This window comes from Serinus canaria, chromosome 1A (genome assembly GCF_022539315.1).
Source record: "Serinus canaria isolate serCan28SL12 chromosome 1A, serCan2020, whole genome shotgun sequence".
In the NCBI taxonomy this organism is placed as follows: domain Eukaryota; kingdom Metazoa; phylum Chordata; class Aves; order Passeriformes; family Fringillidae; genus Serinus; species Serinus canaria.
Genome location: NC_066314.1, coordinates 57,370,368 through 57,386,707, shown reverse-complemented (window position 1 = coordinate 57,386,707; position 16,340 = coordinate 57,370,368). Strand labels below are relative to the sequence as shown.

Genomic DNA, 16,340 nt, shown 5'->3' with positions numbered 1-16,340 from the left:
GTTTGGTTTCCTCCAGTCTTCTCTCAGTCAGACTGGAGGAAAAATAACATTTGGTATTTGTATGAGTGTCAGTTTTTGTAGGGTAGCCAATTTATAGCACACCTGTTTTACAGATCTTGCTACTTACCCTCTTTATTTTTCAGTCTTACCCTTGCCCTCACCTCTTCAAGATACAAATGTAGCACATAAAACCCAAAAAGCCGGAAATTAGACCCAAGACACAGGCAAAATCAGGAGACTAGACTGGTGGTAATATTAGAATATTAGAAATACTAGATGGGTGGTAGAAGATAGTGCAAGGTGAGGGTAACACAAGGCAATCAGTGAGGTGTCAAAATCAAATATACCAATATTACTTTTAATAATCTTATATTTTTTTAATAGTTGAATACAACTCTGTCTCAGAGGAAGGCTACATGACTGGTATATCCAGGGAGGTCCGTTTCTTTTACTCTTCTGCTTGCAAATGTTTTCAGCCAACAGCCTCACAAGTACCCTGGGTCATACACCCCTCAGATTTCAGTGTGTGAGGACCTGTAGAGAGAAGGAGGATTATTTAATTGATTTTATGATAATTTCCTGGATATCGGCTTTGGAGCCTATTCCCTTGTGAAGTATAAGAAGAGACAGGAAAAAAGGAAAAAGGTTTTCATTGTTTCTGGCCTTTTCATCATCCTAAAAAATATTAAAAGTTTCATGTCAGGCCTACTAGTTTAGTCAAAAGAATTTCTTGGAGGTCTGAAAGGGGCTGATTCCCATTCCCACATCCTGTGATGTGGGATCTGGACAGGCTGGGTAAATGGGCTGAGACCTAAGGAACGAGGGTCAACAAGGTCAAGTGCTGGGTCCTGCCCTTGGTCACAGCAACCCCCAGCAGCTCCAGGCTGGGGAAGAGTGGCTGGGAAGAGCCCAGCAGGAAAGGGCCGGGGCCTGCTGGTCCACAGTGCATGCCCAAGTGGGCAAGAAGGCCAATGGCTGCTGGGCAGGGTCAGCAATGGTGTGGTCAGCAGGAGCTGGGCAGTGACTGTCCCCCCCTGCTGTGGGCACTGGGGAGGCCTCGCCCCAGGGGCTGTGTCCAGTTCTGGGCCTGGCACTGCAGGATGGACACTGAAGGGCTGGAGCGTGTCCAGAGCGGGGAACGGAGCAGGACAAGAGGCTGGAGCACAAGTCTGATGAGGAGGGGCTGAGGGAGCTGGGGCTGTTCAACCTGGAGGAAAAGGAGGCTCACGGGGGACCTTCCTGCTCTCTATTGCTCCTTGACAGGAGGGTGCAGCCAGCTGGGGGTCAGACTCTTCTCCCAGGGAACAAGGGACGAGAGAACAGTCTTAAGGTGTGCCAGGGAAGGTTTAGTTTGGACATAAGGTTAGATTTATTTCATGGAAAGGGTGATTAGATACTAGAACGGGCGGCCCAGGGAGGCGGCGGAGTGCCCGTCCCGGGAGCTGTGGGAAAACCGCACGTGGCGCTCGGTGCCGCGGTGCGGCTGACGCGGCGGCGAGCGTTCAAAGGTTGAGCTCGCTCATCTCCGCCGTCTCTTCCAGGCCGAAAGCTCCCGTGACCCTGTACAGGGCGCAGCCGGTCGGGGCGGGTTTCCTACCACGGCCAGCAGCCCCTAGCACCGCACAGCCCGTGGCCTCCTCGCTCCGCTCCCGTCTCCGCGGCAACCGGGCGGGCCGGGCGGGGCCGCACCGCCCTCGGCGCCAGGCGCGGGGCCGGCCGAACCGCGGCGGGCGGAGCGTCCCAGGAGTGGCGGCGCGGGCAGCCCCGGCAGCCCCGGCCCTTCTCCCTCGCGGCTCCCCCGGCGGCCCTGCCGGCTCTCCCGGCGCCATGTGCGAGCCCAGCAAGCAGGACATCGCCGCCATCTTCAAGCGGCTCCGCTCCGTGCCCACTAACAAGGTAAGGGGCCGGGCCGGGCCGGAGGGCAGCGCTCCGCCGCCGTGACACGTCGCACAGCCGGCGGGGCGGGGGAGGTGCGGGGCCCGCAGCTGGGCACGTCCGGCCCGGGACAGCAGGGAGAGGCCCGGTGGGTCCCCGGGGTGGCTGTCCCGGGGGCGGGGGAGCTCTTCCCTGCCTGCCTCTCGTCCCTCCAGCCGGCATCTCGCATCCGAAGGGATGAGCCCTTGGGGCGGGAGGTGCGGCTCCCCCCGGGTGCCTCAGGTCTGCTGCGAGGGTCAGCTCCGCTGAGCATAAAAGCAAGTTCCCGACCATCTGCAACGTGGTGTTGAGTATGTGTTTATTTGATTTTTTCCCCCTTGTTTTTATTATCCAGCGAAGTGGCACAGCCACTTATGCAGTGGTAAAAGTTTGTTGTTTTTGGATCCCGTTGGGCTTGTCCCGTGCTCAGGTGGGTTTTCCGTGGTGTGAAGGTGTTTCTGCAGTGCCCCTTGGGCTGGGAGAGGTGGCTGGCCAGGTGACGCGGCACAAGTGCCTTCAGCTGCTCTGTGCTGCTTGTTTGTGTTGGCTTTGCTGTGTACGCTGAGAACATATGTGAAATATACACCCACCAGGAAACTTCTGATTAGCGTTATGAAGGAACACGTTGGGTTTGTTTTCTGGGAATAGGAATCCGGATGTCTGTCTCTAGTCCAAAACTGACTTCTAGTCTTTGAACACAATTCATTAAGACTGTACAGGTCTGGTTTCTCAATGCAGAGCTCAGAGGTGAGCACTCATTTTCTAACAAAAGTATTCTTAAAACTTGCCTTTGCAATGGGCTAAAAAGTTCATCAAGGAAAGATCCTAGTCCCAGCAACGATGGTGAGAGATCTCTTACAAGCTCCTGAAATTAGCTGGTACTCTGCCTGAAAATTGAGTAGTTTAGGGCTGTTGTGGTGCTTTTTTTGTATTGGGATCACAGGAGAACTAGAAAGTACTGCCCCTGCCTGGCAAGTGTGCAGTGCCTCGAGCAGTTCCCCTGTGCTGGACTCGTTGTTACGCTGTAAGCAGGTGGATGTGGTACCTGTGGTTGCTCAGGTGTATCTGCCTCCCCACGTCAGATGCCACACAGAAATTCAGTGTTGACATAGCAATAGTAGCACAATGTGTGCTGCCACTCACCGTGGGCCCGTGCCAAAGAAGTGGCTCGATCACAATGCCGTGGTGCCCGGTCTGGGTGACCTAAGGAGGGAGAGGGGAAAACAGCAGCTTAGATCTCACAACTCTACCACTCCTGCCTGTCTGACTGTTCTCCTGAAGTAAAAGTTGTTTCTTCCATCGGTTTCTCCTCTCATGTTTGTTTCCTTTTTGTTTGTTTCCTTTCTGTTGTGTTCTTCTTAAGCAGTCTATCTGCCCCTTTTATTTGCAACTCTTTTTTGGGGGGGAATAAAGACATGGGAAAGTGCAAATATTGAAAAGGGTTCTGGCTTAAAAGCTTAGTAATTTGCTTTAGCTGTGCAGTTTATAGGTAGAGTTTGGGAAGAACTGCTTGGTCTAGGCAGGCATGTGCATTTACACTGGTCTGGGTGCTTTGCAGTAGTTCTTAGTGCATGTGAGCTTAGGAAAATAATTCTCATTTAAATAAATGTGCAGTTTAATATGGGGGTTAGAGTGTGTTGAAAGTGATGTTTTAATAATTGTCTGGAAATTACCTTCTGTAATTTGATGTTAGTTCCCTTTATGATGAGCTTTAGAGTTCTTGGTGACTTTGGGTGTTACATAATGTAGAGCTGCCTGATGACAGCAGACAGTTGATAGCTGCCTGATGACTTAACAAACATGTTACAATTACTAACTAGGATGTATTTTGTACCCATAAATATGTTCATAGTCCTTAAGCTACTTGATATTGTTAACTCGAGTGTTTGAGTTCTACAGCTCAACCCCTTTGAAGACTTGCACACTCAGGCTGTGCTGAAAGTCTCTTTGATTCTGTCAGATCTTTTAGATCTGTTCCTCTGAAAATGTTTCTTCATTTCTTTCTTTCATCCTGTCTCTGCTTGGACTCCCAGTGTGCGTGTTGTGCTGGAGGTTTATCAGTAGTTGAGTTTTGTTATTACAGTGTGTGTTTGGGTGTGGTTTATGTTTGTGTGGGGTTTTGCCCCAGCTTGGACTCTACTATCTTGTGTCCCTTAAGTAATTTTGAGAGGATGACGCTTCCAAAACGGGCAGTCCTCTTACCTTCCCGTGGCCAGCCCTGCAGCTCCCTCCCTTATGGTGGCATTGCTGGCTAGGTGGCTGTGCTGTGAGTTGGCCCTACCTTTGCTCTGAGTCCAAGTGCCCGTGCAGAGCTGCTTCCCAGCGGGATCAGCAGCTGGATTAGTAGTGCTGATGGAAGAGAAGAAGGAAAGCATATCTGGGGACAGTGGCTGGTGACTAAGAAGAGTGGCTTGGGTTTAGATCCCCTTGAGTGTGGCACTGCCTCCTGAGTTCCTAGCGCTCAGGCAGCTGGATCCACAGCCCGGGAATGGCAAGGTGTGGATCTGCCCTAGGGCTGGAGCCCCGTTCTGGGGGAGGTTCAAAATGTAGAGGCTGAAAGTCTCTGTGTAACCCTGAGCTCAGGGATAAGTGCTCTTCCTACTTGCCTCTTCTACTTGTGCCAAAACCAGCATTTCTATCAGCTATTTATTACTGCATTTCCATAGCCAACGTCAATACTTTATTTATTTCTTTGTTAATGTAGGTGCTTTGCGCAAGGTGGATGTTTTATGATTTATTGACTGCTTGCTGTGGATTATACCCAAATCTCTGTGCTTGCTCTTGTACAAACATCTGTTAGGTCTTTGGCTGGTTTTTCTCCAAAGTAACTCTTACTGAATCTACACTGTGAAGTGTTTCAACACAATGTAAACAAAAAGCATGCCAAGTGTATTTTGAAAGCACTAGATTATTTAAGTGTATCCTTCAAATTTATTTTTAATCAATATTTTAATATTTTAATTGCACCTAAATCTGTACAGAAAATACAATTTGTTTTTAAAATTGAAACTATTCCTTAGGGTGGCTCTGAAATAGATTTTAATCTCTTCCCCCTGATTCTTCTAAAAATTTATCTGGTGAGAAGCACTTTAAAAATTGAGAAAACTAAGGAAATAAGTCTAAATGTTAGTGAAATATGCATCTATTTCTGTTGCATAACGTTGATGGAAATAGCAGTTCCTCCTTTGCTTTCAGAAGAAAATTGGATGTTCCTGCTTGCATCTCAGTCCTGAAAGGTACATTTTTATGCCCAGGAATAATCTCCTCAGGTGTCTGCTAGGGACTCCTGTGTGAGTGAACATACTGAGCTGTGGCAGCCAACTCCAAGGTGATGCAATTGACTTTAAGATGTTGAAATTACAAACTGCTCATAATTGGAAGAAAGGGAAGGAAAGGAGAAGAATCTTCAGCTATGTTTATAACTGAAGTTTTAAAAACGTAGGTGTTTTTTTAACCACCCACTCCAGATTCTCATTTCCCATTTGTATTCCAGGGAATTTCCACAAGACTTCCAGCTCTAAGTCAGCTTTGCTCTCCTGTATCAGAAGTGAGACCAGGGTTGCTCTCTTGGCTTTGGTTTCAAGCAGAGTCTTCTCCTTTTTTGTTGACCCATCCTCCTTTGGCCTTGCAAGAAAAAGCCTGAAAGTAGTAAACTTTAAATGAAAATTAATCTCATGGTTTTTTAAGGAGCTGCTTCACAGAATTTGAGAAAAAAGTAACAAGTTCTGGCTACTTAGGCTGTGTGTTTTCTTAGAATATGGCACACTTGAAGTCTTACTCATTCTTCTTTTTCCCTCACCCATTCTGTGCCATTCTTCCGCCTGAGCTTGTTTCAGGAGCTCCCTCTAACCCCTCCTGTTGTCACCCATTCTGTGTTGCTCTCATTTCTGCTGTATGCCAGTGAATGCCCCATTTCCACATACAGGAGCGGGATATGTAAACTTCATTAATGTTAGGTCCCTGCTGAGAGGGAAGGGCAGAACTTGCATCTGGAGGAGCTGTGATCTCCATGATCTCTGTGTGTGTTACCAGTCATTACCTAACTGAAGCTCACCCTTAAAGTGTTCAGTTGTAGGAAGAGTTAATGCTGGATTTGCTGGTGAACTGTGCTTGTGCCTGATAAATTTGGACTACCCAAGCTAAATAGCCCCACATTAAACTGAGGAGTTTAGCCTCAAACTGCTCCTAGGCATGTAGTTGAAATTAATTTAGTTGGATGATGGGTGACATGACTTGAGCCCAGACTCAGGGCTTGTTTGACTATGTATGTTCAAAAAAATAGAGACAAAAATCTCTGTCCAGGTTTACAGAGGGAGTTTCTGGCAAGAAGACTTCCTAATTTTATTTTTATTTTGTTGTTCAGCTTGGCAAGGAGGTGCTGGAAGCTCTGTGGCCTGTTTATGACGTTCCATACGTCCCCACCTGGCTTGGAATAAACTTTATTTTTATATCTGCATATAGCTAGAACTATCATTGCTGTATGAGGATGCATTAAGTTTATAGGAGGATGTTAAAGGAAAAGCAAATTGGAATGCTGTCAATTTGCGTGTAAATGCTTGTCTCTCTGTGGAGTTATTTCTTATTAGGTGCCCCTGGGTGGATGCTTTTATTGTAAAAATACTTCTCTGCAATCTTTGCAGATATCTCTGAAAAAGCATTGATCAGATAAAATCCTGTCATACAGAAATAGATGTGTACACATGTAATTAATTCAGAATAGCTGTTTCTGTTTAAAGTTATTGTATTCCTTGCATTTGAGAATTTATTTGTATCAGATAATTTTTTCTGGTTCTTGCTTTCCTTGGTCAAAGAAGCACAAAACTCAAAATAGCTGAAAAAGGACTTGAAAGTCGTGGTCTGCTGACCTGCAAAGTGTATGAGACACACGCAGACACAGCTCTTGCTGTTTTGGCTGAATGTTAGAGTTCCATCATGGTGGCAGAGGGTAGGAAATTCCTGGGTTTGTCCATGCAGCAATTGTGGACCTGATTGCTTTTTAACCAGCGTGGCACAGTCACTGTGAAAGGCTGATGTGGCAGTTGGTGTGTGATGAATCATGCGAGTATCTGCAGAGGTTGTCTGGATAAGCAGTGCTCAGAGGCTTTCACACAGCTGGATTGCCATGGCTTGCCCTGAAGGTCAAGGTTTCAACATAGGAAAGTAGATGATGAGGGCATTAGTCCTGCTGATAACCTTCTGGGGACTCAAAGGTGCAACATGAGGGGAGGCTGCCTTCAGGGAAATGTTTCTTAACCACTTTCCTATTCCAGCAGTGCTGGAAGTGCTGTGTTAAATGTGTGTTTGAACTAGGCTGATGTGGGTTTCTGTTTGAACTAGGCTGATGTGGGTTCTCTGACCTGGTTTCTCAACCTGTGTACAGTGGTTATTTTTGGAAATGGGGAGGCTATAGTTGTGTGGGCAGATTGTGTAACTCCTCATTAGATGTCTAAAATTAGGATACATGGAGTTGTCATGTCAACAAACGCTGTAAGAATGAGTTAACAAAGTTGGATCACTGCAGGGGTGTTACATTGACCTGTAATACATCTCTAAGGCCTGGTTAGGGCCAAGTTCTGTTACTGATGTTTGTTTGCTTGCTTTAAGGTGTGTTTTGACTGTGGAGCAAAGAACCCCAGCTGGGCAAGCATCACCTATGGAGTGTTTCTCTGTATCGATTGCTCAGGGACCCACCGGTCCCTTGGCGTTCACTTGAGTTTCATCCGGTAAGTATTACTGAGTTTTGACAGCAAAATTCATCTTTGAGTAGTCTTGTTTGTTCACACACCTGCTCAGAGAGGAAAACCCATTCTTCTTTAAGCTTCTGATTGTGTTGGCTTTGCTGTATTTGATAGCTTCTTGGTAGTTGTGTTCAATTTGCCAGCTTTGCTTCCTGCAGCAGCTCATTGTGTTGGCACCTGAGTTCTACTCTTGCAAGCCAAACTATTCTGTGGTTTTGGTACTTGGGTAGTGCTCAGGCAGTCAGCTGGTGCAGTAAATCTGCGCCCTGAGCTGGTTGTATTCCAGGTGAGTGTCCCAGCTTCTGACTTGGGGCCTTTTGGGGTCTGATAAATAACTACAGATTACAAAAAAAAAAAAAAGTGGGGAGAGAAACACTTGGCAAAAAAGCAGAAAGGAAATTATTTTAAGTGGCTTTGGTGGTGACACTAAAAACATTACTTTGTGTTTAGGTCAACAGAACTGGATTCCAATTGGTCCTGGTTCCAGCTTAGATGCATGCAGGTCGGAGGAAATGCAAATGCTGTATGTACTCCCAAGTGTTTGCTTTGCACATTGAAGCTTGGTAGGCTTGGAAAATGTTGTCTGTCCTTACTCTCTCTCTTCCTGGGTTTATTTTTATTTTTCCAGTCCTTTTCCTTTGTTACAGCATCCCCCCCCTGCCCCACCTCCCCATCTTTAAAGAATTCCTCTTGATGCTGATTTCATCCTCCATTCTTGCACCTTCTCCATTTTGGTATAGTCTGCAAATGTTTTGTTTTTTCTTATAAGTCAGTGATGAAAATCACTGGAAAGGCCAGATCAGGTTCCTTGTCAGTACACATCTAATTTAGACAGCTGCTCAAAGATGGCTTGTAAAGCAAGCTTATGGCCCCTTCATGTGACCATCATTCCTTCCATGGCTCATGAAAAAACCATGCCAAAATGCATAGAATTGCCAAAAGTCAATCTGGAGTAAAGATCTGACTTCACCTGAGTTAGCACTGCAGATAAGACATGCTTCATTGTTGGAGGGGGACTAGTAGTGTAATGGTTTGGGCCAATTCACATTGGCTTTTACTTTCAACTTGATTTTTTGTGTACTTACACAGCATGTTTGTAAATTGAAGTTCTGTTGACAGCTGTCTTGTTCTCAGTCTCCATTTTTGTTTTTTAAAGTAAGCTCTTTGGCAATCTTTTCCCAGCTTTTCCCACAAATAACTGAGTGCTTTCTTATGTTGGCCCACCCAATGTGGGAACATTCAACTTCCAAAAGCAATTTCTGCTGAATGCTTATCCCTTATATTTTTTTCATTTGTGCTTGGTCCTTAATGTTGTTTCTTTAAGAAGCTTCACCCAAACTTGCTTTCCATAGTGTTTTCCTTGACAGTTTTAACCATCTTAAGTCTTCAGGGTTTTTCTAATTTTCTTTTCCTATTTGCATACAAAATGGAAGATAAGTAACAGTGACTTCAGGGTCACAGTTACTTATCTTCCGTTTCTGTATTTTCCAGTCAGATTTTTTTCTTTGAATTTGGCATGCAGCAAGTCACTATCTCAGGCTTACAGATCTGAGCAGTTACATGGTGTCTTTTCCCTCTTTTTCTTCTGCCTGTCCTTGCTAAGTTATTCCTTTCCATGTTAGTATATAAATGTCCTCATCCAGTTTCTGTTATGTCACTTAGTACAAAAAAATCACAGCTTTGACTAATGAGAAGAGGGGTATTTCATGTTAAGAATAATCATCATATTCTTAATAGTTAATTTCTTAGCCAAATGCTTAAAAGCCTTGATTAAATGATACCAGTTCTGCTATGTAAAGGGTTTGAAGCAGCTGGAAAGAAGAGATGGCAAAGTCTGAAAAAGTCTTCTGTTAGTCTTAGAAAGCCTATTAGCAGAATAACAATAAACCGTAATTGTTTAATTTTATGGGGTTTTGTCTTCCTGCTTGGATGTCACTGTTTCCTATCATACATTGTACCAAGAGTTGCAGTGTACCCTCAGCAACTCCTCAAATGCCTTAAATTCTCTGTGGTCTGCTTTGGATTGCCTCAGCAGATTAATACTTGAAGCATGAAAAAACAGATTGGTAAGTTGTCTGGACATTTGAAGTAAAGCTAACACTTTTCCTGTAATGGCAGTAAAAAACCATTCCCTTTTGGTTCCAGTTAAATACCAAAATCTGGTTTTAGAAACTATTGGCTAGAAGCCTTGCTACACTAACATCAATATTTGTGTTCTGTAGTAGCCTGATGATGCTGAATCCTGGATAACAGCAGTCCTGCTGTGTTTCAGATACCTGGAAAATCCAAAGTGTGCTTAGTTCCTTTCAGGTCAAATCTCTGTGGTAGTTGGAATTAGGGTTTCTATGAAGCCCCTCTGAGTACCAAGTTAATAGGTGTATACGTGCAGAAATAGGTATTTACATGCAGAAATGCACAATCTTCATTTATTAATTTTACAGAAATACACAAGCCTATAAACATATCTGGGTGCACAGATATATGTTTATATCTATAAACATGTCTGCCCATATGTATATGCACATATCAGTGTGCCCAGACAGCTCTTTCATTTGAATGAACACCATTTTTGTACGCTCATTTTGATACTATTGAGCATACACTGATCTCCCCAGTCTGACAGAGCTGAATCCAAGCAGTGCCTTTTAGAACATTAGGAATGTCCTTTGGAGCACAGCTACTGGCAATTAATTTTACCTCTTCCTTCCTCTTAATTCCAGAACAAGGCTTTTTTGTATGTAATGGAAGCTTGCATTTGAATATGCTCTTAGAGCATCACACTGATGTATTGGGCTTTTTTCACTTTATTTATATGTAAAAAGTCACCAGAGTGGAGTTTTCTTTGTACTTTGCAGATTACTTAGACTCCGTAATTTAAAAGATTAGATTTAGGCAGAGGAGCAGAGTAATTTGCTGCATTGCAATATATTTTTGTGTCAAATGTCATTAGCTTCTAAGCCTGTTCCTCACAGCATTTTCTGTGCTCTGCTTCCCAGTCTTCTTTTTTCCACCAACATGGGTGCACAACCAATGACACCAATGCCAAGTACAACAGTCGTGCTGCTCAGCTCTATAAGGAGAAGATCAAATCTCTTGCAACACAGGCCACGAGAAAGCATGGGACTGATGTGAGTAGTGTGTGTCCTGAGGCCTGGAGATTCCTGAAAAACTTCACCTTCTTTCCCCCTAAAGTCACTTTAAATTTCTAATCAGTGATACAAAAGATTATCAGTCTTCAGATAACATGGCCATTTCTCCATGAACCATGTAGTGGTTTTATTTTTGCTTATTTGAAATTGAATGTTTAGAGGAGTACAGCATTGTAATGGAAATTAACTACAAAAAATGGAAATCAATCACAAAAAATTGTAATGGAATTAACTATAGACTGTGTGTGATTTAAGTGGGGTTTGTTTTGATCAGGTAAATAATGTATTTTTTTGTTTTTCCCTATAAAAATAGTATATGGGAAATCAGCAAGTTGTGTAGAACTTGCTGTTCTCCATCAGAAATACTGAGGCAGTTCATGCAAGCTGTCAAAACATTGTTAGGTTGGTGACAGGAGTTAAGCAAAATATCCAGAATTGATTTCTGAAGTGTTAGATAAGTTCGACAACCGTTCTCTTCTTCATACACAGAAAACATGTTTTGATTGTTTAATTCAGATTGTTGAAGTTTGTGACTGGTTTATTTGAAAATGATCAGATGAGTGGAAATTAAAATCAAGAAGGCTTGATTTTTTTCTCTTATCTGTGCATCAAACAGCATGAAATTTAATGGATAATTATAATCTTAATTATTCATACTATGGACATAGAATTCACATCACAAAGTTCAGAGAATATTTCTTATGACTTAATAAACAGCTTAAGATGTAGAATGTGTTCACGTAAATGCAATATACTGTGTGTATATAAGTTTATGGCAAGTTCCCCAAGTGACTCTTTAAGGAACTGTGATTATCTTGCTTCAATCACAGGTTCCATCCAATAGTTTGGTAATAAACATTTGAAAAAATAATTAAATATATAGTGAATATTTTTAGCTGTGCACTGCAAACTAAAGTGATTATATGCTATTTAAATTACTGAAGTAAATTATTCAGATAATTGCATTTAGTACCAACCATTGCCTCCCCTATCACATGTTAAAAAATTCTTTTTCTGACTTAGTAATAGAGCTGCTTGCTGAATGGTGAGGTGAGTTTGTTGTACCTTCACTGTCCTTTCTGATAGAGGTCATTATTCCTGCATGGAGTAGGAAGAGCTGTGAGAAAAGATTTTCCTGTGAGTAGTCGTGAAGTGCAGGTCACAGGTTGGAGTCCTGTCTGGAGTCGTGTGGCACTCTGGGGACCCCAGCCCTGAGATGTGGCTTTGGCTGATCCACCAGGAGCACATGAAATATGTATGGATTCAATAAAAAAAGAAATGTCATCTATTGAACACTTGATAAATTTGTAAGGAAAAAATATGGACAAGAAAAAAAAATCAATACTCTTTTAACCTGAAAACAAAACAGAGTTTTTTTAAGATTAATGCATTGAAAAAAAAAATACATTCGTGCAATTAACCTGTAAAGTTCTGACTCTTAATTTCAGCTGTGGACAGATGGATGTGGAGTGCCACCAGCATCACCTCAGAACAAAGAGGAGGAAGATTTTTTTGCATCCCATGTTTCTACAAAGGTACAAATTACCTGTCTAATTGCTGTCTAAACACTTTGGTTGACTGTGAGCTCTATGGTGAAAATAAACCCTGAAAGAAAACTTTAGAGAGAAAAGATAGGTCAGGGAGTTAATATTTACCTGCTTTTCCTTCTGTGAGTCTCAGAATTCTTCCTGGACGTGAGCCACTTCCTAAGATGATCATTTTAAATGACCCAAATAGTAGCTAAATATGGAATGAAAATCTCTTTTTTTGTAGACACAACAATTCCACTTGGAGCCAGGATTTCTTGCTTGGAAGTGCTCTGATATAAATGTTCTGTGTGGTACCTTGAGTTTTCAATCAGCAAAGTGTAACCGTTCTTATGGCATTTGCTGGGACTGGTCACAAACCTGCCTTTTGAGGTGGATGTGTTTGAAGGGAGTGGGAGAATGCACCAGGGATGTTGGGAGGACTGCTCACAATCAGAAATGTGTAAAAAACAGGAAGTGCAAGAGCTTCTGGTGGGGAGAAGGTGTGGTGATTATATGTAAGTAAATCATCCAGCATACAATAAATAAATCTAAAGCACAGTTAAAATGCATATACTGGTTTTGATAGTGAACATACAGTAAATTGAATTCCTGAAAAGAGAAATAAAAGTGCTCAGGAGTGTGTTGAAACCATCTTGTTTTTAGTAAAGGTAGGCATTTCTTGTAATATCATTAGCTGCCCTTATGAATACAGGTTTTAATACTAAAAGCTGTAATCATAAGAATTCAATAATTATAAACCAGTGATGTTAGGCAGTGTTTAGCTAAGTGCTCATTTTTATTTGGTGTATTCTGTTTTCTGTGCACTTTTGATTCTGTCTGTTTTTTTCCAAGGCAAAGGATACAGATTGGATGTTACCAGAACCAGTTTCTCTCCAGAAGAAAACTTCAGAAAACATTCCAGAATCCTGTGAAGGTATGACTGATTCTTTGTTAACAATAACTTGCATTTTTCTGATATTCTCTTAGTTTAGTCTCTTTTTACCTTGCTTTAATAGCTAAATAACCTAACCATGCTTAATAACACAAGAATTTGGGGTGCCTGCTGCCCTTTTAGTGACGGGAAAGCTGAGATGTAAATACCACATCATGGTGTCTCTACCAGGCACTACTCTGAGTACAGTGAGATGTGTTTTGGCACTTCATGCATTTTAAAGAGCCTTCTGATATTCTTACCTTGTTATTCCTTATCTTTTAGGATCAGAACATGGACCAAGTGTTGATGTCCTTAGCACATCCCCACAGCCTGCATTAGGTAATGAGTGCAAGCAGTAGAAGAGAGCAGTAAGTGTAGGGAACCCAAATATCCCTTTGGACAGAGAATGTCTGCCTAGGAAGAGCTGTGGAAATAGATTTTGCTCCCTTTTCAGAAATCTGAACATAAGCATTTGGACTGGAAAAATCCTGTGTTGATAATGCAATACCTTCAGTGACCAGGCTATTATACTTAACACTGAGCAGTTTGTCATACTGTGAGGAAGGAAGAAAAGCTGATGGAGATAGAATAGATCAAAATACCTCAGTGATTTGTCACTGTGAGGCTTGTCCTGCAGGACCAGGCTTCTGAGAGCAAAATGTTCATTCTCAGCAGCACAGAGGTAGTAAAGAAGTGCTGCCTGTGCCTGTTTCCGTTCTTTAGGCAGGTATGGTCTTCATCACTGTTTTTATTTGGGTTTGGTAATTTTAGAGCTGGAGACTACAAAAAACTTCACTGGGTGCACCTCCTGCTTTTCTCATTTGTATCTTTAGCACATTCTCCTAAAAAAAGTGCTTTTCTTGGTTGGTTTGGACATCACAAGTTCTGTCTAGAGGGAACAGTCTCTGTTCTGTGTATGCCCCTTTCCACACAAATTTCAGCTAAGAGTATTTTTTCTGTGTGCATCCAGTAGGGTGCTGTAGGAGCAGTTGATAATGTAGGAGCTTGTGATGTTTTAGTGATGCAGGTGTGTTTTATGTGTGTTACTGGTGGATTTGAACACAGCCAATGCCTTTCTAGACAGGAAAAAAAAATCATCTTGGAAGTGATATGAGGTCAGGTGGACCGTAAGTCTAATTCAGAAGAGCAAGTTCTGCTTTCCTGTTCTGTTAACTAGCAGGAACCTGAAGCAGACAACTGAGCTGTAATTTTATTCCTATTGCATATTTCCAAGAGACACCAATCAAAGGTAGCTCCCCACATTTTCTTGGAGGTATCCAGGATATCCACAGCTCTGTTAAATAGCTCAGTTTAGTATCTCAGCCCCTCAGTGCAGAAAGACATGAAAATAAATGGCAAAAACTATTTTGAGGTTGATGTTACTGAAATTTTCTTCTGCAGTTCTGGAATTAATAAAAATTAATATGTTAACTAATTATAATTATAAAAATTAGTATGTTAACTAATGTACATTTAATCCTTGCAGAGAACACCACCTTCATAAAAAAGAAGCCAAATCAAGCCAAGAAGGGGGTAAGTATATGTAAACCTTGAGTATTTTTAACTGTATTATAGGTCATTTATTTCAAGATAGTTTAAAGACTTGCATGGGGTCTTAGCACTTTCTTAGCATCTGGTCTCTGTAGAAAGGCAGGAAGAGAGTTTAGTGTCTCTGAATGATGGCTCAAGACACAGGAAAACTGAGGAATGCAGCTCAAGTTTTGAATGTATGGCTGTTGCAACTGAAGAAACAGCCCTAATAGTCACCCTAATGCCACCCTAATCATGGGCTGTCTGGGTGACACTTCTTACAGGGGCTCCCTCCTTTTAAGTCTGCACCACTGTAGGAGAGAAGATTTTGAAGGTTTATTGGAGCAGATAATTTAGATTAAATCCCATGATTTTGTACTCCCACTAGAAGACCCTAATAGCCAAGAGGAATTTTTTATTCAGAGTGGTTTGTGCAGATCTGTTCCCTTCCACTGAGAACAGAACTGGGTTGAATGGTGCAGGTACAGTTTGTGATCTGTGTGTGCATTGCCTGGAGCTTTTACATGAAGGCTTTAAAGCAATAAAAGGTGAAGATAAATGCTTTATGAATTTTACTGTTGCTGCAGTGTTGCAGGTGAGGAATTAAACACAGAGGAGACTAAGAGCAGCAGTTTGAGGGCTGTGCCACCATTTCAGTTAGCACCATTGAATCCATGTCTGCAGTATTAAGTGTTTTATAAATCTGATAATGGTCTATTGCAACAAAATTTATTATATTATTCCTGTACAACTAAAGAAACCAAAGTTGTTCTGTGTGTTATATTTGTTTGAGCTTGCCAATCTCTGAGCAATTAAAACCTGAATACTTCCAGTTTTTCTGTGGGACTTCCCTGCAAAGCTAACTAAATTTCTTAGCAGAAGCAGAATTTTGAAGTCCAAAATATGGAAAGAAGTATTTTCTGTGCTCCAAATTGTCCTTGTTGTTTGCAAGGACTGCTCCCAGACAGGATGTAGTGTTTGCTGTTGCTTCACATCTGGCTGTTGAGTCAGCTGGGGTGATAGTCTCAGTTATAATTTTGGGGCTTTTGGTTTTTTCTTTTTCAATAATTCTAGCTTGGTGCCAAAAAAGGTGGTTTGGGAGCCCAGAAAGTGAGCAGCCAAAGCTTTAATGAGATTGAAAAACAAGCACAAGCTGTAGACAAAATGAAGGAACAAGAAGATCTTCACAGTAGTAAGAAGACTGAGAAGGAAGAGCCACTGTAAGTATGAATTAATTACACAATGGTAAACCATGAAGCCTAATTTAATGAGCTAATTGACAGCATTTTAAATACTATCATGGGTTAGCATATGCAAATAAAACTTCAGTTCTTAAAAAAAATTCCCAGACAGACATGGTTAAGATGAGCCAAGCAGTAATTCCCCCAGTGCCTTTTTTTTGCTATTAAATATATGTTTATAGAGTTGATTACTTTAGAAAATTAAGTATTAGGAAGACTCTTGGCTCTTGAATTTTTTTCATCTCATGTTAGTTACCTAGTTTATTTTGGTTTGGTGTAGTGAGCTCAATGCTATTGAAAGCAGT

The 16,340-nt window shown here is 42.2% G+C and overlaps 1 protein-coding gene across 3 annotated transcripts in view; it reads left to right on the top strand.

Annotated features, from left to right (window-relative positions):
- The first annotated feature begins 1,693 nt into the window (after positions 1 to 1,693).
- ARFGAP3 (ADP ribosylation factor GTPase activating protein 3) overlaps positions 1,694 to 16,340 on the top strand; it is a 26,438-nt gene continuing 11,791 nt past the window's right edge. The window contains exons 1-9 of one of the 3 annotated variants that reach the window (XM_009094121.4): positions 1,694 to 1,896; positions 7,519 to 7,637; positions 8,103 to 8,175; positions 10,649 to 10,780; positions 12,250 to 12,336; positions 13,183 to 13,264; positions 13,547 to 13,603; positions 14,751 to 14,797; positions 15,869 to 16,014. In XM_009094121.4, the coding sequence (XP_009092369.1) occupies positions 1,828 to 1,896; positions 7,519 to 7,637; positions 8,103 to 8,175; positions 10,649 to 10,780; positions 12,250 to 12,336; positions 13,183 to 13,264; positions 13,547 to 13,603; positions 14,751 to 14,797; positions 15,869 to 16,014 (812 nt within the window). In that variant the 5' untranslated portion in view covers positions 1,694 to 1,827. Of the gene's footprint in view, positions 1,897 to 1,973; positions 2,226 to 7,518; positions 7,638 to 8,102; positions 8,176 to 10,648; positions 10,781 to 12,249; positions 12,337 to 13,182; positions 13,265 to 13,546; positions 13,604 to 14,750; positions 14,798 to 15,868; positions 16,015 to 16,340 lie in introns of those variants that run through there. The other 2 variants (XM_030237895.2, XM_018918629.3) reach the window with 2 other exon arrangements.